At 49.3% G+C, this 25643-nt stretch overlaps 1 protein-coding gene across 7 annotated transcripts in view; it reads right to left on the bottom strand.

The window, feature by feature from the left end:
• Positions 1-25643, bottom strand: part of nfixb (nuclear factor I/Xb) — a 376438-nt gene that overhangs the window by 104923 nt on the left and 245872 nt on the right. For 6 of the 7 annotated variants that reach the window (XM_078235068.1, XM_078235067.1, XM_078235072.1 and 3 more), the window contains one exon: positions 2785-2847. The exons of the other annotated variant lie outside the window; for it this stretch is intronic. In XM_078235068.1, coding sequence (XP_078091194.1) covers positions 2785-2847 — 63 coding nt within the window. The remainder of the gene's footprint in view (positions 1-2784; positions 2848-25643) is intronic. 7 annotated transcript variants of the gene reach the window in all.

Here is a 25643-nt window from a genome sequence, read left to right as displayed (position 1 = left end):
TCGGAGCGCTGCTCCTTCGTCAGGTGGAGTGGGAGATCTGCAGATCGGCAGCACGCTCCGAAAGCTAGTGGCGCTTGCTACCAAATAAACCTGTTGGACTTTAGCCTGGTGTTGTTAGGCTTCTTACTGCGTTTACCTCAGTCCAACGCCGGCATCTCCACATCGAGAGGAATAGAGCCAGCGTTATCGAGTCTGGATGACCTTTCGTCAGAGGGACGAAGGGTCATCCAGACTCGAAACGTTGGCTGGATTCTCTCCCCACAGATACTGTCAGACCTGCTGAGATTTTCCAGCAATTTATCTTTTTGTTTCATTGCAGTGTTAATGTATGCCTACTTGGGACACTCATAAATAAACTTAAAACTTGTGCTATGATCACTGGATGCCTCTCAGCCCAATTACGGCAATTATCAACTTAAAAAAAGAAGTTTTACGATGGCCAAATGGAAACCTTTGGGGTTGGGTGCAGAGGAAAGTCAGTGGACTAATTCCCAGTTTGAGCAATCTCACTAATCAAGATTGGCTAACTGAGCTGGGACCTAACACATCCAAGAAGCCTCGACGTGGGAGAGAATTGATTGAGGCCCATAAAATAATGAAGCTTGCAGTTAAAGCGACAGCTTGTCCCGACTGAGTGGGTTCGTGAGGAACAGGGGTCACGGCGTTGACTTGCACAAGATTAGGTCCAGGGTAGATGTCAGACAGATAATGGAACTCTGGAACTAGCGAGATGAATGCTGACTTACTGAATTCCTTCAAGCCACAACTGGGCCAGTTTTAGACTGGGGTAGAGGTTACCTTGCACAAAGGAAAACTACTGATCAGGATCGAGTGATGTCCTGGATGAGTTGTGATCACCTACGGTTTGGGAGAGTCAGAGGGACATTTCCGAGATTTATATCCCCCACCCCAAATTGGTGAGTGTTTTTCATCTGATTTTATTTTTGACTCAACGAGAAGATAACAATGGGTGAGATGTGGAGTCCAGATATTTGCGTGGAACTGTCTACATGGACCCTATTCCTGTTTGCAGTTGCTCCCAGGGCAAACAACACTATGATAAGCAGAAGCACCGTCGTTTTGTATGAATTGGCACAATTGTGGTCAAAGAATCCAGGGAGGCATGGTGGCACATTGGTTACCACTGCTGCCTCATGGTACAGTGGATTCGATTCCCAGCTTGGGTCTGTGTGGAGTTTGCACGTTCTCCCCGTGTCTGCGTGGGTTTCCTCCGGGTGCTCCGGTTTCCTCCCACAGTCCGAAAATGTGGAGGTTAGGTGGATTGGCCATGCTAAATTGCCCCTTAGTGTCCAAAGATGTGCAGGTTAGGGGGATTGGCCATGCTAAATTGTCCCTTAGTGTCCAAAGATGTGCAGGTTAGGGGGATTGGCCATGCTAAATTGTCCCTTAGTGTCCAAAGATGTGCAGGTTAGGGGGATTGGCTATGCTAAATTGCCCCTTAGTGTCCAAAGATGTGCAGGTTAGGGGGATTGGCCATGCTAAATTGTCCCTTAGTGTCCAAAGATGTGCAGGTTAGGGGGATTGGCCATGCTAAATTGTCCCTTAGTGTCCAAAGATGTGCAGGTTAGGGGGATTGGCCATGCTAAATTGTCCCTTAGTGTCCAAAGATGTGTAGGTTAGGGGGATTGGCTATGCTAAATTGCCCCTTAGTGTCCAAAGATGTGCAGGTTAGGGGGATTGGCCATGCTAAATTGTCCCTTAGTGTCCAAAGATGTGCAGGTTAGGGGGATTGGGCATGCTAAATTGTCCCTTAGTGTCCAAAGATGTGCAGGTTAGGGGGATTGGCCATGCTAAATTGTCCCTTAGTGTCCAAAGATGTGTAGGTTAGGTGGATTGGCCATGCTAAATTGCCCCTTAGTGTCCAAAGATGTGCTGGTTAGGTGGATTGGCCATGCTAAATTGCCCCTTAGTGTCAAAAGATGTGCAAGTTAGGTGGATTCAATCGCTGAATCATAGAATCCCTGCAGTCCATCAAGTTTGCACCAACTCTCTCACAGAGTATCTTACCCAGGCCGCCCCCTCACCCTATCCCCGTAACTGCACTCATTTCCCATGGCCAATGCACGTAACCTGCACATCTTGGGATACTAAGGGGCAAGGTAGCATAGCCACTCCATTTAGCCATGCTAAATTTCCCCAAGATGTGCAGGTTAGATGGATTAGCCATGCGAAGTTGTCCCTTAGTGTCCAAAGATGTGTAGGTTAGGTGGATTAGCCATGCTAAATTGTCCCTTAGTGTCCAAAGATGTGCAGGTTAGGTGGATTGGTCATGCTAAATTGTCCCTTAGTGTCCAAAGCTGTGCAGGTTAGGTGGATTGGCCATGCTAAATTGCCCCTTAGTGTTCGAAGATGTATAGGTTAGGTGGATTGGCCATGCTAAATTGTCCCTTACTGTCCAAAGATGAGCAGGTTAGGTGGATTGGCCATGGTAAATGTGTGGGGTTAGGGGATAGGGCATGGATGGGGATGTACTGGGTGAGATGCTTTGTCAGAGCGTCAGCGCGGGCTTGATGGGCCGAATGGCCTCCATCTACGCTGTAGGGATTCTATGAATGAAGCCTCCGCACTTATGATACCACAGCTGGCACCATGTGGGCACTGCTGCCACCCTGAGATGCCGACTCAAAGAGATACCCTGTAGAAGCCTGTATCCCACGTCTGAGGTGCCCGGTACTGTAATTTCTATCTGCCTACTGTGCCCGCTCCCCTCCCGCCACCCAACTAGAGTTTGAGTCTGAGCAGTGTGTAAACGGTGATCTTTACCATTGGGCGGTGGTTTGACATCTGCGTCTCCTTGCTGGTTCGAGCTTTCAGATTGTCCTGTCTCTGTGGGATGAAAAGAGATGGGTGGTCAGCACTGGGAGCTTGTCTGTCGCCTTTCGTTCAACCAAACATTGAGGTGCTCAACGCCCAAGTGTGGTCTACCCAGAGGGGGAAGGGGGAGAGGGGGGGCGATCTCTAACAGGGGGCGGGCAGAGGGCTACACAACATAGAAACATCGAAACTAGAAGCAGGAGTAGGCCATTAGGCCCTTCGAGCCTGCTCCACCATCCATTATGATCATGGCTGATCATCAAATTCATTAAGTTGACTTTTCTCTACACCCTAGCTATGACTGTAACACTACATTCTGCACTCTCTCCTTTCCTTCTCTATGAACGGTATGCTTTGTATAGCGCACAAGAAACAATACTTTTCACTGTATCTGAATACATGTGGCAATAATAAATCAAATCACATAATAATTAAGGACCCCACACATCCCGGACATTCTCTCTTCCACCTTCTTCTTCGGGAAGAAGATACAAAAGTCTGAGGTCACGTACCAACCGACTCAAGAACAGCTTCTTCCCTGCTGCCATCAGACTTTTGAATGGACCTACCTCGCATTACGTTGATCTTTCTCTGCACCCTAGCTATGACTGTAACACTACATTCTGCATCCTCTCCTTTCCTTCTCTATGAACGGTATGCTTTGTCTGTATAGCGTGCAAGAAACAATACTTTTCACTGTATCCCAATCCATGTGACAATAAATCAAATTAAATCAACATTCAATATCCTGATCCCCCCTTCCCCCCATATCCCTCGATCCCTTTAGCCCCAAGAGCTATATCTAATTTCTTCTTGAAATCAGTCAACGTTTTGGCCTCAACTACTTTCTGTGGGAGTGAATTCCACACATTCACCACCCTCTGGGTGAAGAAAGTTCTCCTCACCTCAGTCCTAAAAGGATTACCCCTTATCCTCAAACTATGACCCCTCGTTCTGGACTCCCCCACCATCGGGAACATTCTTTCTGAATCTACCCTGTCTAATCCTGTTGGAATTTTATAAGTTTCAATGAGATCCTCTCTCACTCTTCTAAACTCCAGTGAATAGAACCCTAATGCCTGACGTTATCACTTGGGGTCCACAGGCAGCCGAGAAATATCTTCTGTCTTCCCAAAGAAAACATCCAACATGCAAAACAAGAAAAGGTCGATTGGTCCATTAAGCCTGAACCATACGCTGCTGTCCAGTCTCCCAGGGGAGATGGGTAACCATAGCAACAAATCCGAGGGAGGAAAACTTTAAACAAAATTATCTGGTCTCCGGGGAGAACTGGCTGAAATTTCCAAGACATCAACTTTATATTACAACCCACGTTATTCAATCCTGATCCAACAGATTAGTCTTAAAACCAAAAGATATAGGAGCAAAATTAGGCCATTTGGCCCATCGAGTACGCTCTGTCATTCAACTATGTTTCTCAACCCCTTTCTCCTGCCCTTTCCCCGTAACTTTTGATTTTTAAATAAAATATTTTATTTATTAGTCACAAGTAGGCTTATATTAACACTGCAATGAAGTTACTGTGAAAATCCCCTAGTCGCCACACTCCGGCGCCTGTTTGGGTACACTGAGGGAGAATTCTAGCATGGTCAACGCACCCTAACCAGCACGCCCTTCGGATTGTGGGAGGAAACCGGAGCACCTGGAGGAAACCCACGCAGACACAGGGAGAATGTGCAGACTCCGTACAAACAGTGACCAAGGCCGGGAATCGAACCCGGGTCCCTGGCGCTGTGAGGCAGCAGTGCTAGCCACTGCGCCACCGTGCCGCCCCGCCCTCACCAATCAAGAACCTATCTATCTTTGTCCTTAATGCACTCAAGGCCTCCACAGCCTTCTGTGGCAATGAATTCCACAGATTCACCACCCTCTGGCTGAAGAAATTCCTCCTCGTCTCAGTTCTAAAGGGTCATCCCTTTACTCTGAGGCTGTGCCCTCGGATCCCAGTCTCTCCGACTAATGGAAACATCTTCCCCACGTCCACTCTATGCAGGCCTTTCAGTATTCTGTAGGTTTTAATGAGATCATAGAATCATAGAAACCCTACAGTACAGAAAGAGGCCATTTGGCCCATCGAGTCTGCACCGACCACAATCCCACCCAAGCCCTACCCCCATATCCCTACATATTTTACCCACTAATCCCTCTAATCTACGCATCCCAGGACACCAAGGGGCAATTTTAGCATAGCCAATCAACCTAACCCGCACATCTTTGGACTATGGGAGGAAACCGGAGCACCCGGAGGAAACCCACGCAGACACGAGGAGAATGTGCAAACTCCACACAGACAGTGACCCAAGCCGGGAATCGAACCCAGGTCCCTGGAGCTGTGAAGCAGCAGTGCTAACCACTGTGCTACCGTGCCGCCCCATCTCTCCTCATCCTTCTGAACTCCATTGAGCACAGACCCAGAGTCCTCAGACACTCCTCATACGTCAAGCCTTTCAGTTCTGGGACTAGTTGTCATGGTGTCCATCAAATGGTGAAAGCAATTATGTCTGAGCTCAACCCTGTATCATAAGTTCTGTTCACAACTAGATACCCAACTGGTTTTGAAAACATTTGTTTTTATGTTATTCATTCGCGGGACATGGGCGTCGCTGGCTGGGCCGGCATTCATTGCCCATCCCTAGTTGCCCTTGGAGGGCAGTTGAGAGTCAACCACATTGCTGTGGCTCTGGAGTCACATGTAGGCCAGACCAGGTAAGGACGGCAGATTTCCTTCCCTAAAGGACATCAGTGAACCAGATGGGTTTTTCCGACAATCGACAATCATCAGTAGATTCTTAATTCCAGATATAATTCCACCATCTGCCATGGCGGGATTCGAACCTTCACTGAGTTTCCGGATTAATAGTCTAATGATAATACCACAAGGCCATCGATTCCCCATGGTGCCACCTCAAACTATTAAATAAAACCCATACCGATATCTCTCCCAAGGCGTCTAAACATCTCTCTTTTCCACCTTCAGGTCACTCGTCCAAACTGTGCCACCAATGGACGACAGGGTGGCACAGTGTTTAGCACTGCTGCCCCACAGCGCCATGGACCCGGGTTCGATTCCCGGCTTGGGTCACTGTCTGTGCGGAGTCTGCATGTTCTCCCCGTGTCTGCATGGGTTTACTCCGCGTGCTCTGGTTTCCTCCCACAGTCCGAAAGACGTGCTGGTTAGGTGCTTTGGCCACGCTAAATTCTCCCTCAGTGTACCCAAACAGGAGTGTGGCGACTTGGGGATTTTCACAGTAACTTCATTGCAGTGTTAATGTAAGCCTATTTGTGACACGAATAAATGAACTTAAAAAGTTTAAACATCAGGCATCTCTGAGACACCATCCTTAGGGCCTAATCAGCAGGCGCGATCTTCCTCCAGGCCCTTTGACCCAAAATGTCTGCCCCAGGTTTTCAGGCGTTTTATGTCGACGCCCGTCTGTGTTTACGCTCATCCTGGCGCAAACACGTCCCCTTTTTTGTCCAGGGGATGCAACTTAGCCTTACAGCAACAACTTAAATCTACGTAGCACCTTCGACATAATGAAGCAATGCTCGGCAGGTCCACTGCGGAACAAAAGCACAACAGCGCAAGGGGGTGTCAAAGTCAGGCGACCCAAAGAAGCGATGGAGGATGTAGGTTTCGAGGAAGTGCCCTGAAGGAGGAAAAGAGTGACGGGAAGGCGGAGGGAGTTATGGAGGGAAAGCCGGAGATTGGGGCCGAGGCCATTGAGGTCAATTTCAATGGGGAGGCAGGTGGCGGGGGGGTGGTCAGACCTGGAGGAACGCAGAAATCCCGGAGGACGGCGGGGCTGGGAGGGGACGAGGAAGATGGAAAGGATTGGAAGATAAGAATGAGAGCTGTTGTTTGACCGGTGAGCCAGTATAGGTCAGAGGTCATGGGGGGGGCATGACAGAGGTATGGGGCAAGCAGTGAAACAGGATTAAAAGTTGTTGTCTGGAAACTACAACTGACACAACTGAATTCAGAACCACTTACTATGACCCACTGAGGTTGCTTTCCATAGGCAACATTTTAAAGTTTATTTATAAGTGTCACAAGTTGGCTTACATTAACACTGCAATGAAGTTACTGTGAAAATCCCCTAAGTTGCATCCCCTGAAAGAAAAAGGGGACATGTTTGCACCAGGATGAGCGTAAACACAGACGGGTATCTATGTAAAACGCCCGAAAACCCGTGGCGGACATTTTGGGTCAAAGGGCCTGGAGGAAGATCGCGCCTGCTGATTAGGCCCCAAGAATGGTGCCTCAGAGATGCCTGATGTTTAAACTTTTTAAGCTCATTCATTCGTGTCACAAGTAGGCTTACATTAACACTGCAATGAAGTTCCTGTGAAAATCCCCTTGTCACACTCCGGCGCCTGTTCGGGTACACTGAGGAAGAATTTAAACCTAACCAGCACTGTTATCAGACTGTGGGAGGAAACCGGAGCACCCGGAGGAAACCCACGCAGACACAGGGGAGAATGTGCAGACTCCGCACAGACAGTGACCCGAGCCGGGAATCGAACCCGGGTCCCTGGCGCTGTGAGGCAGCAGTGCTAATCACTGTGACGCCCCCTGCTAAAGCAGGAGGCAGACTGTCAGCCGGAACATTGGTCCACGAGCAACGCCACAGGAGATCAATTCGGAATTCCTTTCAATTTAATGAAAACGTCTGCGCTGTAGTAGAGGTTTTCCCGCAGATACTCTGTCGGATAATGCCGGCTTTCGATCCTGGCTGCGTTCTCGGCTTTGCGTATCAAAATATGCGAATAAAATGTGCTACTGGCCGTTGAGGGTGTGACTGCAATTGCGCTGTTTCGTTCTTGTCGACAGTTGGAGTTGTTTGTGCATTGGGCAGTCCGAACAGTTTGGAGACATTCCCCGAGGAATATTAAAAGAAAACAGAGACACTGATTAATGTGTCTGTTCACTTGACTTATCGCAGATGTTGTTAGTTTTAGACAGTTAACAAAAGGGCCTCATTTTTCATTTTCCCTTTTCCCCGAGTGATAATTCCCACTCTTAAGTTCAGTTTACATTGCCTTGTCTGTTTACAGGATGTCCTCGGCAGTTGACTCTCACACCCCAGTGAGCCGGAGCAGGAGGCGAGGGAAGGACGTCACCAGGGGGTGAGAGTTCAGCCTTCGTGTCAACAGGTCCATCCTGGTTACCCAGCATGCTCCGCCTGCAGGACAAAGGGTGGGAGATTCTCCAACGTGGCGGAGTGAATCATCCCCCACACCAGACTGCTGGGGAGGGCACGGGTTCATTGGTTACTGCTTGTCTGAGGTGAAGTCTACCTCTCCCTGTGGAGGCATGACCTGCTTGTCAAAGCCATGGTGCAGGTTGGCAAGGCTCAAATCACCGCATGGGGGACCTGGCTGCCAGCGCGGGAATGTCACTGGGCTAGTAATCCAGAGGCCAAGTAGGGTGGTGGAGGCAGGCACGCTGACATCGTTTAAGACTTACCTGGATAGTCACATGAGCAGCCTGGGAATGGAGGGATACAAACGATTGGTCTAGTTGGACCAAGGAGCGGCACAGGCTTGGAGGGCCGAAGGGCCTGTTTCCTGTGCTGTACTGTTCTTTGTTCTTTGCATGAGCTAATTTCTTATTAATCCCTCCATGGGATAGAGGCGTCGCTGGCTGGCCAGCATTTATTGCCCATCCTTAATTGCCCCTCCAACTGACTGTCTTGCTCGGCCATTTCAGAGGGCAGCTGAGGGTCAACCACATTGCTGTGGCTCTGGAGTCACATGTCGGCCAGACCGGGTCAGGACGGCAGATTTCCTTCCCTAATGGGACATTACTGAATCAGATGGGTTTTTCCGACAATGGTTTCATGGTCATCAGTAGATTCTTAATTCCAGATTTAAAAAAAATTGAATTCAAATTCCACCATCTGCCGTGGCGGGATTCGAACCCAGGTCCCCAGAACATTGGCTGAGTTTCGAGCTAAATAGAATCATAGAATCATGGATTTCCCCTAAAGTACAGAAGAGGCTATTTGGCCCATCGAATCTGCATTGACTCCCTAAGAGAACATCTTACCCAGGTCCCCTCCTCCACCGTATCCCCTTAACCCCCTGCACCGACCTCTATCCGACCCAGGCCCTACCCCTGTAACCCTGCTAATTGCCCTGACACTGAGGGGCAATTTTGCATGGGCAAACCAGCTAACCTAGACATGCTGGGACACTAAGGGGGAAATTTAGCATGGCCAATCTACTTAACCTGCACATCTTTGGACTGTGGGAGGAAACCGGAGCACCACACAGATAGTGAGTGACCTGAGGCCGGAATCGAACCCGGGTCCCTGGCTCTGTGAAGAAGCAGTGCTAACCGCTGTGCCACCGTGCCATTTAGCTAACCACTGTGCCACCACGCCACTCGGCCATCTTTTCCCCGTCCATACGCTGGGGACATGCGATCCAATCTCACCTTGTCGACCAGTGGTAGAATGGTGAATACTAGGGCTGTGCATAAGGTCAGCAATGGAGGGGCGCAGAGATCTCGGGAGGGGGGGTGGGGTCACAGAGTTAGGGAAGTGATTTAAAAATAAGGATAAGAATTTCGGAGATTGGCTCCATGTTATATAACCGTGATCACAATGCCACGAAGGGAGACCATGTCGAGGCAAGGCTTGTCACTCTTGAGTTTAACGACATGCTTCTTTTGGGTAACAAGATAAACTAAATCGACAAACTGAGGGATGAATTAAAAGTGCCCCCCTGAATGGGAACTGCGTCAGAATAAACGGAAGCTCAAAGGAAACTGAAAGAATCAAAGAAAAATGTGATTGAAGGGGGATGATGGTGCGTCCCAGTCCCCGCGGTGCCCAGCGAGCATGGAGGGTCTCGATGATGTCGTCAGCGCCCACATGCTCCCTTTTCAGGAATGCCAGGCAGCGAGTCGCGCAAGAGGGGCAGCCAGTCAGGACGGACAAACCCCTCGATCGACCACTGTCTGGAACTATTAATGGCCAACCTGGCTAGGCCCAGGAGCAGGCCCACGAGGAGCAGTACAGGTCACCTTGACAAAGACATGAGTAGGATGGGAATAGGGGGATATGGACCTCGGAAGGATAGCGGGTTTTAGTTCACTTGGGCAGCATGAGCGTCCCAGGCTTGGAGGGCCGATGGGCCTGTTCCTGTGCTGTAATTTTCTTTGTTCTTTGTTGTTTGGCACAGTGGTTAGCACTGATGCCTCACAGCGCGAGGGGACCTGGTTCGATTCCCAACTCGGGTGTCTGTCTGTGTGGAGTTTTCACGCTCTCCCCGTGTCTGCGTGGGTTTCCTTCAGGTGCTCCAGTTTCCTCCCACAGTCCAAAAGATAAAGTAAAATTTATTTATTAGTCACAAGTAAGGTTTGCATTAACACTGCAATGAAGTTACTGTGAAATTCCCCTAGTCGCCACAGTCTGCGCCGGTTCGGGCCAATGCGCCCCAACCAGCACGTCTTTCAGACTGAGGGAGGAAACCGGAGCACCCGGAGGAAACTCACGCCGACACGAGGAGAACATGCAAACTCAACGCAGACAGTGACACAAGCGGGAATCGAACCCGGGTCGCTGGCGCTGTGAGGCAGCAGTGCTAACCACTGTGCCACCATGTCGCTCGTATGTGCTGGTTGGGTGCATTGGCCGTGCTAAATTCTCCCTCAGTGTATCCGAACAGGTGCCGGAGTGTGGCGACTCGGGGATTTTCACAGTAACTTCATTGCAGCGTTAATACTTGTGATACTAATAAATAAGAAAAAATTCGGGACCTTAGAGTGAAGACACTCTGTCACATCCTTCATTTGGCTGAGGGGCAAAGGACGAGAATTATTAATGGCCAATTGCAACTGGGAGGAGCTAGCTGTTCAGAGTTACACTGAAAGTGGGACAGAAGGTGCCATGTTGAAGGATCCAGCCTACATTCAGGGCCTGTCTTTGAACTTATAGAATCACAGAATCCTATAGTGCAGAAGAGGGCCATTCAGCCTATCAAGCCTGCACTGACAACAATCCCCCCAGCCCCTATCCACATGCATTTACGTTAGCCAGTCCCTCTAAGGGACAATTTAGCATGGTCAATCCACCTAACCCGTACATCTTTGGACTGTGGGAGGAAACCGGGGCATCCAGAGGAAACCCACGCAGACACAGGGAGAATGTGCAAACTCCACACAGACAGCGACCCAAACCGGGAATCGAACCCAGGTCCCTGGCGCTGTGAGGCAGCAGCGCTAACCACTGTGCCACCATGCCGCCCATAAACTGAGCTGTGCAAAACCTGACACACAAAGAGCCCACAGCTGGACAGAAGCTAATATGGGGCGAGGTGGGCGGGAGGGGGGAGGGGGGGGGCGGAGGGAGGAAGGGGGGCAGATGGGGGTTGGGGAGGGGAGGGGAGAGGAGGGTGGGAGGCAGCTAATAAAGGGGAGACTGAGTAGACTGGGCTATTCTCATTGGAATTCAGAAGATTGAGGGGAGGATTTTATAGAAACATATAAGATTATGAAGGGAATAGATAAGATAGAAGCAGGGAAGTTGTTTCCACTGGCGGGTGAAACTAGAACCAGGGGCATGGCCTCAAAATAAGGGGAGCAGATTTAGGACTGAGTTGAGGAGGAACCTCTCCGCACAAAGGGTTGTGAATCTGTGGAATTCCCTGCCCAGTGAAGCAGTTGAGGCTACCTCATTGAATGTTTTTTAAGGCAAGGATAGATACATTTTTGAACAGTAAAGGAATTAAGGGTTATGGTGAGTGGGCGGGTAAGTGGAGCTGAGTCCATGAAAAGATCAACCGTGATCTTGCTGAATGGTGGAGCAGGCTCGAGGGGCCAAATGGCCTACTCCTGCTCCTAGTTCTTATGTTCTTATTAAGAGGAATTTACCCGCTGATACATGTTACTTCTCTGGGCGGAAACCAGCGAGCAAAATCCAATTTCTGATGAGAAAAACAGCACCATTCTGCATCTCAATGACGCTTGTCTTAGATCAGTTTTAGTTGTTCAGATCACGCCTGACCTAAGCTTTTTTGTAATTCCCATGTCATCACCTATATCGGGTTATATAATAGTCAGTCCCAGAGTGCGTAATCTGACACAGAGTTGGACCCAATCATTGCAAGTCGACAGCATAAAAAAATCTGCAAAGATTTTCTCTCGCGCATTTTTTTCTGACAGACCTTCGGAAAGCATTTTCCAAAACGCAGTCTGCACTCAGTTTCTGCTCACCTCGTCCCCGAGGACTCCACAGATTGCGTCTTCCATTTTAAATAAAAAAGGGCCATGTTCTGTGTCGGAGCAGGAGGGAAGCACTGATGTACGGAGAGTGGACAGATGTTCTTCAATTCATGATGGGCGTGGGAGAAAGATGTGCTTTTAAACATCCCTCTGTCTCCAGAATCCCCAACAGTGCAGAAGGAGGCCATTTGGCCCATCAGGTCTGCACTGATTCTCCAAAAGGGTATCCAACTCAGGCCCTCTCCTCTGCCCTATCCCAAATAATTACCATTTTACCATCGCTAATCTACCTAACCTTCACACCCTTGGACACAAAGAGGCAATTTACCATGGCCAATCCACCTAACCTCCACATCTTTGGACACTAAGGGCAATTTAGCACGGCCAATCCACCTAACCTGCAGATCTTTGGACACTAAGGGGCAATTGAGCATGGCCAATCCACCTAACCTGCACATCTTTGGACACTAAGGGACAATTTAGCATGGCCAATCCACCTAACCTGCAGATCTTTGGACACGAAGGGACAATTTAGCATGGCCAATCCACTTATCCTGCACATCTTTGGACACAAAAGGGCAATTTAGCATGGCCAATCCACTTTTCCTGCACATCATTGGACACTAAGGGGCAATTTAGCATGGCCAATCCACTTTTCCTGCACATCTTTGGACACTAAGGGCCAATTTAGCATGGCCAATCCACTTATCCTGCATATCTTTGGACACAAAAGGGCAATTTAGCATGGCCCATGTACCTAACCTGCACATCTTTGGACTGTGGGAGGAAACCAGAGCACCCGGAGGAAACCCACGCAGACACGGGGAGAACGTGCAAACTCCACACAGACAGTGACCCAAGCCAGGAATCGAACCCGGCAGCCAGAGCTAACCGCTGTGCCACCGTGCCGCCCTATCCTCACCTCACTCTATCAACATAACCTTCCCTTCTCTCCTCCTTCCCGCTTCCCCCTTGAATGTTTTGGTAAGATTTGTCTGATCCTGCGGTAACGGACTCCGCATTCCCCGGATAAAGAGGTTTCTCCTGAATCCCTGATTGGATTTCTGGGTGACTATATTAATACTTACAGCTCTCTGGTGCTGGATTCACCCAGGAGTGGAAAAACCTCCTCCAAATCCACTTCCTGAAGCCTTTCACAGTCAGAAAAGAGCGGTGTAAAAATGTTTCATCCCCGGAACATAGAAACATAGAAGATAGGAGCCGGAGGAGGCCATTTGGCCCTTCGAGCCTGCTCCGCCATTCATTACCATCATGGCTGATCATCCAACTCAATAGCCTAATCCTGCTTTCCCCCCATAACCTTTGATCCCATTCGCCCCAAGTGCTATATCCAGCCGCCTCTTGAATACATTCAATGTTTTGGCGTCAACTACTTCCTGTGGTAATGAATTCCACAGGCTCATCACTCTTTGGGTGAAGAAATGTCTCCTCACCTCCGTCCTAAATGGTCTACCCAGAATCCTCCTCCTTGTTCTGGACTCTCCCCACCATTGAGAACATCCTCTCTGCATCGACCCTGTCTGGTCCTGTTAGAATTTTATAAGTCTCTATGAGATCCCCCCCTCATTCGTCTGAACTCCAGCGAAAACAATCCTAAGCAAGCCAATCTCTCCTCATACATCAGTCCCGCCACCCCCGGAATCAGCCTTGGCTGCGCTCCGTCGAGAGTAAGAACATCCTTCCTCGGAAAAGGAGGCCAAAACTGCACACAATGCTCTATACACAACACTACGCCACTGGGCAGCACGGGACTTAGTTCTAGCACTTTGGAGTTTGCCGAAAGCTCTCCCATTAGAGTGACAGGAAGATGTGTAATTACAAAACCACAGCATTTCTTAGTTGAAGGCCCTATAATTTGACTTTTTTGTGTGTGTGTGCGCGCCTGTACACCTGATTATCCTCCCTTTCCATACTCAATAAAACTGCTGTTATGAGACAGACAAAGAAAGACTATTGTGCTTTGATCGATTAACTCATATAGTGTGTAAATGTTTATAACGACTCGTAATAAAACCAAACGCCTATTAATCATGAACATTAAGGCCGCAAAGAAGACTTTGATTAATGGAAGTTCCCCAAATACCTCAGGCAAAGATTATTAACTTAAAGGAGCTTTGTGCACAATGCACAAGATACTGTGCACACTCAAACTCCATTACATCCCTTCTAGGCCGCTGGGGGAGGCAGTCGGATTTTGTTATTTAAATTGAGGAATGCCAGTGCTCGGAATGGAACTCCATTCCGAGTCCCAGCTTCCCCCTCATCTCGTCAGGGAATCCAGTCCGGAGCTAGAGTTATGGTTACTCGACAGCCCCCACGCCCCGGGTGGCACGGTGGCACAGTGGTTAGCACTGCTGCCTCACAGCACCAGGGCCCCGGGTTCGATTCCCGGCCTTGGGTCACTGTCTTTGTGGAGCCTGCACGTTCTCCTCATAACCCCACACAATTACTCTGGCTAATCCACCTAACCTGCACATCTTTGGACACTAAGGGGCAATTTAGCATGACCAATTAACTTAACCTACACACCTTTGGATACTAAGTGGCAATTTAGCATGACCAATCCACCTAACTTACACATCTTTGGACACTAAGTGGCAATATAGCATGGCCAATCCACCTAACCTGCACGTCTTTGGACACAAGGGGCAATTTAGCATGGCCAATCCACCAAACCTACACATCTTTGGGCACTAAGGGGCAATTTAGCATGGCCAATCCACCTAACCTGCACGTCTTTGGACACTAGGGGCAATTTAGCATGGCCAATCCACCTAACCTACACATCTTTGGGCACTAAGGGGCAATTTAGCATGGCCAATCCACCAAATCGGCACATCTTTGGGCACTAAGGGGCAATTTAGCATGGCCAATCCACCTAATCGGCACATCTTTGGGCACTAAGGGGCAATTTAGCATGGCCAATCCACCTAAGCTGCACATTTGTGGACTGTGGGGGGAAACCGGAGCACCCGGAGGAAACCCGCGCAGACACGGGGAGAACGTGCAAACTCCACAGAGACAGTGACCCGAGCCGGGAATCGAACCCGGGTCCCTGGCGCTGCGAGGCAACAGTGCTAACCACTGTGCCACCGTGCCGCCTCGTTCAACAGGTTTTGAGATGTTTCATCGCCCCGTTTTGAGAGGTGTAAGACAAAAGACAGCTTGCCAAATGACAATTTAAAATGATGACAGCCGTGTAGTAAAGTGACAGTAATGCAGTAATGCCTCTATCACCAAACCTTATCAGTGTAAATAAAGTCTGCCTTAAAAGTACTTAATCTCCGATAAGGCTACTTACACTGTTCAATAAGTTTCTTTTAAGTCCCTGCCTGTTGTAGCAAACTTTAATCACTGATAAGCCTCGCCTTTTTTCAGGGTAGATTTTATCTTCCGCCTTAATGGAACTGGCTGCTGAGTGAAAGCCCCTGTCATGCCTGATGAGCCACTTCATTCGATGATTGTTTCCAAAGGCTGGCGAGAGAGAGAGACGGAGCGAGAGAGGGAGAGAGAGATCCGCCTCAATTCACTTCTGACTTCACCGTAGCTTCGAGTCAACAGGATGCTTGGGTGGCTTTTGAAAATTGCAAAACAGGACCTTGACGTTCTGGGTGTAATCCTTCTCTCATTCTGACGTAGAACTTCCCACCCAACTGGACAGCTCAGAGAATTAACCTTTCAAGTTTATTTATTAGTTTCGCAAGTAGGCTTACATTAACACTGCAATGAAGTTACTGCGAAAATCTCCTGGTCGGCACACTCCTGTTCGGGTACACTGAGGTAGAATTTAGCATGGTCTATCCACCTAACCTGCACATCTTTGGACACTAAAGGGCAATTTAGCATGGCCAATCCACCTAACCTACACATCTTTGGACACTAAGGGACAATTTAGCATGGCCAATCCACCTAAACTGCACATCTTTGGATACTAAGGGGCAGTTTAGCATGGCCAATCCACCCAACCTGCACATCTTTGGACACTAAAGGGGCAATTTAGCATGGCCAATCCACTTAACCTGCACATCTTTGGACACTAAAGGGCAATTTAGCATGGCCAATCCCCCTAACCTACACATCTTTGGACACTAAGGGACAACTTAACATAGCCAATCCACCTAACCTGCACATCTTTGGACACTAAGGGGCAATTTAGCATGGCCAATCCACCTAACCCGTACATCTTTGGACACTAAGGGACAACCTAACATGGCCAATCCACCTAACCTGCACATCTTTGGACACTAAGGGACAATTTAGCACGACCAGTACACCTAACCTGCACATCTTATGGACTGTGGGAGGAAACTGGAGCACCCGGAGGAAACCCACGCAGACACGGGGAGAACCTGCAGACTCCACACAGACAATGAGCTGGGAATCGAACCCGGGTCCCTGGCGCAGTGAGGCAGCAGTGCTAACCACTGTGCCAATGTGTCGCCCTTTATATTTAAATTTAAAAGCTGAGAATGGTCGATCTCACTGGATGGAGGTGGAACAGATTTGAAGGCCAGAATTTCAGGGTGGCACGGTGGCACAGTGGTTAGCACTGCTGCTTCACAGCGCCAGAGACCTGGGTTCAATTCCCGGCTTGGGTGACTGTCTGTGTGGAGTTTGCACATTCTCCCCGTGTCTGCGTGGGTTTCCTCCGGGTGCTCCGGTTTCCTCCCACAGTTCAAAGATGTGCAGGTTAGGTGGATTGGCCAGGCTAAATCAACCCTTAGTGTCAGGGGGATTAGCTAGGGTAAATGCATGGCGTTATAGGGATAGGATGGGATTGTGGTCGGTGCAGACTTGATGGGCTGAATGGCCTCCCTCTGTACTGTAGGGATTCTACGATAATCCGCTGATCGCGCACGCTACCGCTCCCAGCGAGAAGGGAGAATTTGGTGCTCTGCTAAATCAGCGTTCACTGCAGCGGGACAGGAGAATCCCAACCACGGACGGGGTCGGAGAATCCCAGCCGAGGTGTTAAATGGCCTCCTCCTGTTCCTGGATCGGAGGATCTGGCGCAGTCAAGCAACGAGAGCGAAAATGTTGATGGAAACCTGCGAGCTGCCAACATTGTTTGTGTTAGAGGACAGCAGGAGTCAATTAACATCGAACCTCGTGAGCAGCCATATTTCCAGCACTCAGTGAACTAAAGAGTGTTTAACACTTTCAAACTAACTCTCACCCCTCCTCAATCCTCAATCAGTCACTCCTTTGATATCCCCCCCCCCCCACATTGCAAGCTTAGTTTGCCAACTCATCAGCATCGTCCCAGTGTGCCCAGATATTGGAGGTTAATATCCTGGGATGGCACAGTGGTTAGCACTGCTGCCTCACAGCGCCGGGGACCCCGGGTTCGATTCCCGGCTTGGGTCACTGTCTGTGTGGAGTCTGCACGTTCTCCCCGTGTCTGCGTGGGTTTCCTCCGGGTGCTCCGGTTTCCTCCCACAGTCCGAAAGATGTGTGGGTTAGGTGGATTGGCCGTGCTAAATTGCCCCTCAGTGTCAGGGGGACTAGCTAGGGCAAATGCATGGGGTTATGGGGATAGGGCCAGGGTGGGATTGTTGTTGGGCCAGATTCAATGGGCCGAATGGTGTCTTTCTGCACTATTGGGATTCTATGATTCTCAGTGATTCTAAGGGGCAATTTATCACGGCCAATCCACCCAACCCGCGCGTTTCTCAGACTGTGGGAGGAAACTGGGGCACCGGGAGGAAACCCACGCAGATACGGGGAGAACGTGCAGACTCCACATAGTCAGTGACCCAAGCCGGGAATCGAACCCGGGTCCCTGGCGCTGTGAGGCAGCAGTGCTAACCACTGTGTCACCGTGCCGCCCCAAACATCCTTTATGGGATGTGAGCATCGCTGACTGGGCCAGTATTTATAGCCCAGCCCTAATTGTCCTTGACCCTGCCCATTTCAGAGGGTAGTTAAGAATCAACCACATTGCTCTGAGCCTGGAGTCACATATAGGCCAGACCGGGTAAGGACGGCAGATTTCCTTCCCTAAAGGACATTAGTCAACCAGATGGGTTTTTCTGACAATGGTTTCATGGTCATCAGTAGATTCTTAATTCCAGATTTTTTTAATTGAATTCAAATTCCACCATCTGCCGTGGCGGGATTCGAACCCGGGTCCCCAGTTATGATCCGGATTGCACTGCTTGTAAGAGCGGTGCAAACCGATACAACGCCACATTTGCAAAATGCTCGAGGGGGAGATAGCTCACGGCATGGTGACACAGTGGTTAGCACCGCTGCCTCACAGTGCCAGGGACCCGGGTTCGATCCCGGCTTGGGTCTGTGTGGAGTTTGCACGTTCTCCCCGTGTCTGCGTGGGTTTCCTCCGGGTGCTCCAGTTTCCTCCCACGGGCCATAGATGTGTGGGTTAGGTGGATTGGCCATGCTAAATTGCCCCTTAGTGTCAGGGGGGCTAGCTAGGGTAAATATGTGGGGTTACGTGGATAGGACCTGGGTGGGATTGTGATCAGTGCATGCTCGATGGCCTCAATGGCCTCCTTCTTCACTGTAGGAATTTTGATTCTTTGGGGAAGGCGAGGGACTAATAAGACTGGAAGAGGGGCTGAATGGCCTCCTTCTGCACTGTAGGAATTCTGATTCTTTGGGGAAGGCGAGGGACTAATAAGACTGGAAGAGGGGCTGAATGGCCTCCTTCTGCACTGTAGTGATTCTTTGGGGAAAGAATATGGGTGAGGGAGGGACTAATAGGACTGCTCTTCCACAGGGCTGGAAGAGGGGCTGAAGGGCCTCCTTCTGCGCGGGAATATTCTGCGACTCTGAACGGATAATTCTGCCCTTGCAACATTCTGTGGGCCTCTCGGTCCCAATCTTGGCACTGACTCTCCGAGACTCTCTCCAACGCCGTGAATTTGAGCCACTTTCGAATGCACTTGGGGAATCACTCCTGTTAAAACTGCAGCCAAGGAACTCTTGTTATGGCTGCAAAAATTGAATAACTTCAGTAAATATCGTTTTTCACCATGACATAATTTCTCAAAGCTCTGCATTAACAATCCGACATGAGCCCCTCGCGCACAACACAAAGTTCTCGTTATATATAAACCAGTCTGACAATATTTGGGGCTTAGTCCTTTGTTTCAAAATACCTGTTTTTTTTCGTACTTTTTTTTATCGAAATTAATCCTAAATGTATGAGAAAGGGATTAATTACGGTCACAATTATTAAAACTGCCTGCCTGTTGTTACATGGAAAAGAGCATCTGGCCTATCTTCTGTGCACCACATTTTTGTATCACGATTCGGAGACCAGGCATTTTAAAATCTAATTTTCTTGTACAAGGCTGGCCCATATTTCATATTCAAGTATTTCGTCTTGCCCTGAATTTACAGCACAGAAGTAGGCCATTCGGCCCAACGGATCCGTGCTGGAGTTTCTACTCCATGCAATCCTCCTCCCATCCCATCCTATTGAGACATCCCTCCATTCCATTCACCCGCATGTCGCTTTTTAAAGTTTATTTTATTCGTGTCACAAGTCGGCTTACGTTAACACCGCCATGAAGTCACTGTGGAAATCCCCGAGAGTCGCCACTCTCCGGTGCCTGTTCGGGTTACACTGAGGGAGAATTTAGCACGGCCCAATGCACCCTAACCAGCACGTCTTTCGGACTGTGGGAGGAAACCGGAGCACCCGGAGGAAACCCACGCAGACACGGGGAGGACGTGCAGACTCCGCACAGACGGTGACCCGAGCTGGGAATCGAACCTGGGTCCCTGGCGCTGTGAGGCAGCAGTGCTAACCACTGAGCCACCGTGCCGCCCATTTTTCCCTTACACTATTCACCACAACTGCTTCCCCGCGCCAGTGAGTACCTCATTCTCACCTCATTCTCCATCTTGCGGTTATTTATTTATTTGATTGACTTAGTTGATTTATTGTATTAGTATACAGTAAAAAGTATTGTTTCTTGCGTGCTATACAGACAAAGCATACCGTTCATAGACCACACAGGGGAGAAGGAAAGGAGAGAGTGCAGAATGTAGTGTTACAGTCATAGCTAGGGTGTAGAGAAAGATCAGATTAATGCGAGGTAGGTCCATTCAAAAGTCTGACAGCAGCAGGGAAGAAGCTGTTCTTGAGTCGGTTGGTACATGACCTCAGACTTTTGTATCTTTTTCCTGATGGAAAAAGGTGGAAGAGAGAATGTCCAGGGTGCGTGGGGTCCTTAATTATGCTGGCTGCTTTTCCGAGGCAGTGGGAAGTGTAGACAGAGTCAATGGATGGGAGGCTGGTTTGCGTGATGGACTGGGCTGCATTCGCGACCCTTTGTAGTTTCGTGCGGTCTTGGGCAGAGCAGGAGCCATACCAAGCTGTGATACAACCAGAAAGAATGCTTTCTATGGTGCAACTGTAAAGGTGGTGGCAGTTGTAGCTGACATGCTGAATTTCCTTAGCCTCCTGAGAAAGGAGAGGCGTTGGTGGGGCTTTCTTAACTATCGTGTCGGCGTGGGGGGACCAGGACAGGTTGTTGGTGATCTGGACACTTAGAAACTTGAAGCTCTCGACCATTTCCACTTCATTCCCGTTGATGTAGACAGGGGCATGTTCTCCACTACACTTCCTGAAGTCGATGACAATCTCCTTCGTTTTATTGACATTATTAATGAATATCTCATGTTTAGGGGCACTATAATTCTGGTCTCATATTCACAAGTGGAAACCTATTCACTGCAGGTATTCGTAAAACAACAAGTGGCAACAACAAGATTGGATTACCCACCCTCCTGCACTGAGTGGCTCGCCACCAGAATCAGCCTGGTGACCATTGGAAGCATCCGGGAACTTTGACCAACCTCTCTCGCTCTCTCTCTATCTCACTTTCTCTCTCTATCTCTCTCTCTCTATCTCAATTTCTCACTCTATCTCTCTCTCTCTCTATCGCTCTCCCTCTCTCCTTCTTTGACCAATCTCTCTCTCTCTCTCTATTTCTCTCTCTCTCTCTCCTTTGACCAATCTCTCTCTCTTTCTTTCTCTCTATCTCTCTTTCCTTTGACCAATCTCTCTCTCTTTCTTTCTCTCACTCTCTCTCTTTTTTCCTCCCTCTCGCTCTTTCTCTCTCTCCTTTGACCAATCTCTCTCTTTCTCTCTCCTTTCACCAGTCTCTCTCTCTATTTCGCTCTCTCTCTCTCATTACTTCCCCCCGGTGTCCTGGCCAATTTTATCCCTCAATCCCCATCGCAAGAGCAGACTATACGGTCATCATCACCATGCTGTTTGTGGGAGCTTGCTGTGCACAAACTGGCTACTGTGTTTCCCACCAAACACGGGTGGGTCCATTGGGTGATGCACATGTTCAAAAATTAATTAAGAAAGGAACACCTTTTCTTTATTCATTCATGGGACATGGGCGTCGCTGGCTGGGCCAGCATTTATTGCCCATCCCTAGTTGCCCTTCAGAAGGTGGTAGTGAGCCGCCTCCCTCAATCGTTGCAGTCCTCGTGCTGTAGGTTGCCGTGAGGGAGGGAATTCCAGGATTTTGACCCAATGACTATGAAGGAACGGCCGATGTATTTCCAAGTCAGAATGGTGAGTGGAAGGGAACTTTCAAGGGGTACAGAGAGGGCAGGAAGGCGCCGTGTCTCCAGCTAATGGCAATTGGGGAGAGGGACAGAGAGCGCATTAACCTGCAGCCCACCTCCACACATCTGATCAAAGACCATAAGACCATAAGACATAGGAGCAGAATCAGGCCACTCGGCCCATCGAGTCTGCTCCGCCATTCAAACATGGCTGACTCACCATTCTCCTGCCTTTTCTCCATAACCCCTGATCCCCTTATCAATCAAGAACCTATCTATCTCTGTCTTCAAGACACCCAATGACCTGGCCCTCCATTCTGCGGCAAAGAGATTCACTAAAGGCGTTCGGCAATTCCGAATCCTGGCCACGCGTTATGGAGGGAGGCCAACAGGGAGAGAGAGACTACGAACAAATGAAAAAAAGACCATTGAAAATAACCCGGTCTCTTTTCATTTTTAGATGCTGACTGTACCTTTCCATCGATACTTTCTTTTTTTAAAAAAAAACAGATTTGCTCAAGCTGTAAGAATGAACTTGGAAGGAGTCTTAGACATGTACGTGAACTGTGGATTTTCATGTATGAATGAATGAGGGAGAAAATCAGTTCATTGTCTGAACGGCGCTGTGTGTTTTTATAATATCTGGCCAGCTATCAGAGTCCAGCTTCAACATCGTAAAAAGAAAGAGCAAAATAAAAAGAAATCACAATACAGTCGAAGGACAAAGGACTTGCCCTAATTTGAGCACATTTCTTTCATTTTCTCACCGCTCTTAGCTTTGTTTTTCTGGAAAGGGGTGAGGTTTGTGCCTCTGCGAAGGCTCCGAGAAGAACGGATTAATTATTTCATTCACTGCTGGCCTGCTTGCTCTGTTGATCCCGAACAGCCATCTTAGGACTTGGCAGCCATCTTAGAGCCGCTCCCAATAGCAAGGAATCTCTCGCCACACTGACAGACGGCCACTTTGGGCGCGTTTCATTGTTACTCAGGAGAGCAAGGGGAAGAAGGAAAGGAATTTGGAGAGGTTTTCTTTTTCCCGAAACGGGCAGGGGGAGAGGCGGGGGGGGCGGGGGAGCAAGAAATTATTCGATTCAGTTGAGGGAATTATTAATGCCGTGAGCTCTCAGTAAGGCTGCGCTCCCCCCCCCCCCCCACCCCCCCACCAACCCCCCCTCACCCTCCCCCCCCCCAACCCCCACCCCCACTCCACAAAACCACCCCTCCACCTCCCCACCCCTGCACATTCCCTACCCAGGGATATGGCTCTCAAATCTTTACACAGTCTCCTTCGTCTGGATGCGTGCCTCAGCTGCGTGCCAAAAATGTGCCACTCTGCAGCCATCCAACTGTTCGCATGCTGCGACCAAGTGGAGGGGTACGGGTAGAGGGGGGGGGGGGGGGGGGGAGTGTCTGGATTTCCACCCTCTTTCTTCCCCCCACCCCCGCCCCTCCCCATCCAAAAACAAAACCTACAAAGCAGGCCCACCCTAGAAGCCAGAGGCCTGAGAGGTGCACCCCCACCCCCCAGCCCCCCCACAACCCTACCCCACACCTTTCACCTCCTCCCTCACCCTGACCACCAAACACGGTGTACGTCTCAACGTGTCGGGCCTACGAGAAAAGGCAGCAGTCCAGGAGCCTTGCTCCGGACGGACTACTGTGCCGTGGCTGCGACTGCAGGCAGCCAGCTAACTTTTAGCAAAGGCCGGTGCCAAGGCAACGATTCTCAGGAACCTAAAGTTTATAATCTGTGCAAACCAGCTTGGAACATGCTGTACCCGCAGCCTGAACTAAAATAATACACTACATATGGTACTGTTTAGTTTATAAAAAGCTCACTACTGAGATAGTATGAGTAACATCCTTTCAATATCTACTTTCATTCGATTCTCTCCTTTTCTCCCTCTGCCTCTCTCTCTCTCTGTCTCTGGCATTGGTTAGTTATCATAGAATCATAGAATCCCCAGGCCATTCGGCCCATCGAGTCTGCACTAACTCTCCTATTTTATTCTAGGCCCGTAAACCTGCATATTTACCCCGCTAATCCCCAACCCATACACCTTGGGACACTAAGAGGCAATTTAGCATGGCCAATCAACCTAACCTGCACATCTTTGGACACTAAGGGGCAATTTAGCATGGCCAATCCACCTAACCTGCACATCTTTGGACACGAAGGGGCAGTTTTGCATGGCCAATCCACCTAATCTGCACATCTTTGGACATTCAAGAGCAATTTTGCATGGCTAATCCATCTAAACTGCACATTTTTGGACACTAAGGGGCAATTTAGCATGGCCAATCCACCTAACCTGCACGTGTTTGGACGCTAAGGGGCAATTTAGATGGCCAATCCATCTAACCTGCACATCTTTGGACACTAAGGGGCAATTTAGCATGGCCAATCCACCTAACCTACACATCTTTGGACACTAAGGGGCAATTTAGCATGGCCAATCCACCTAACCTGCACATCTTTGGACACTAAGGGGCAATTTAGCATGGCCAATCCACCTAACCTGCACATCTTTGGACACTAAGGGGCAATTTAGCATGGCCAATCCACCTAACCTGCACATCTTTGGACACTAAGGGGCAATTTAGCATGGCCAATCCACCTAACGCGCACATATTTGTAGCGTGAGAGGAAACCGGAGCACCTGGAGGAAACCCACGCAGACACGGGGAGAATGTGCAGACTCCACACAGACAGTGACCCGGGGCCAGAATTGAACCGGGGTCGCTGGCGCTGTGAGGCAGCAGTGCGAACCCACTGTGTTATGTCCAACATACCTCGCCAATGAAGCAGAACATCCAAATTAATCCTCCTTTTTTAAAAAAACACAAGGTGATCTGTGTTGCTGGAAGAGATTGTGGTGCCAACTGTTGTGATGGGAGCTCTCTCTGTTTGCAGAGAATCGTGTATTTATTCACGGATGGCAGCGCCCTGTCTTGTTGGGTTTAAGAACAAGACTAATTTGTTCTTGGGTCAGGTATAGTCCAATGGAATCGCACCGTGGTGTGCAGAAGGGAGGCCATTCAGCCCATTGTCCACATACTAACCCTTTGAAATTGCAATCCAGTTAGTCCCCTTACTCTCCTCACAGCTCTTAGTCTTTCCCTGGCAGGTACCATTCTGATAAATCTCCATCCGCACCCTCACCAAGAGACATCTTTTCTGAAGTATTGGGTCCAGAATTGGACGCTATGGCCGGAATTTTGCCGGCACGCCCACCCAAGGCTCATAAGTGCATGCCCGTGGTTAAAGGTAAATGCCGTTCTGTGAGCCCTGCCCGCCCCGATTTCGGGGCGGGCATGCGAATAAAATCAGACTATTAATTGAGGATTAGCATTACATCACTTGGAACCACCCCCTGCCAACCTACTCCATTTAATGGGGAGGCGACGGCCTAGTGGTAGTATCGCCAGACTATTAATCCAGAAACTCAGCTAATGTTCTGGGGACCCGGGTTCGAATCCCGGCACGGCAGATGGTGGAATTTGAATTCAATAAAAAATATCTGGAATTAAGAATCTACTGATGACCATGAAACCACTGTCGGAAAAACCCATCTGGTTCACTAATGTCCCTTCAGGGAAGGAAATCTGCCATCCTTACCCGGTCTGGCCTACATGTGGCTCCAAAGCCACAGCAATGTGGTTGACTCTCAACTGCCCTCTGAAATGGCCAAGCGAGCCACTCAGTTCAAGGGTGACTAGGGATGGACAATAAATGCTGGCCCAGCTAGTGACACCCATGTCTCACAAATGAATAAAAAATAAATGTGCAAAATGGCTGCCACTTGACCATCCTGAACGGTTGTCAAGTGGCAGCCATTTTGCACAAGGACCCACACCCAGCAATGAGGCCAGCAGGCGGTTAATCTGTTTGTGACAGTGATGGTTGAGGCACCAAACGCTGGTGTGACCATCAGGAAACCTGTTCCATTTAGAATGGTGCCATGGGCATCTGGAGGAT

Source organism: Mustelus asterias, chromosome 19 (genome assembly GCF_964213995.1).
Source record: "Mustelus asterias chromosome 19, sMusAst1.hap1.1, whole genome shotgun sequence".
Classification (NCBI taxonomy): domain Eukaryota; kingdom Metazoa; phylum Chordata; class Chondrichthyes; order Carcharhiniformes; family Triakidae; genus Mustelus; species Mustelus asterias.
Note: the sequence above shows the minus strand (reverse complement) of the source record. Positions and strands in the feature narration are given on the sequence as shown.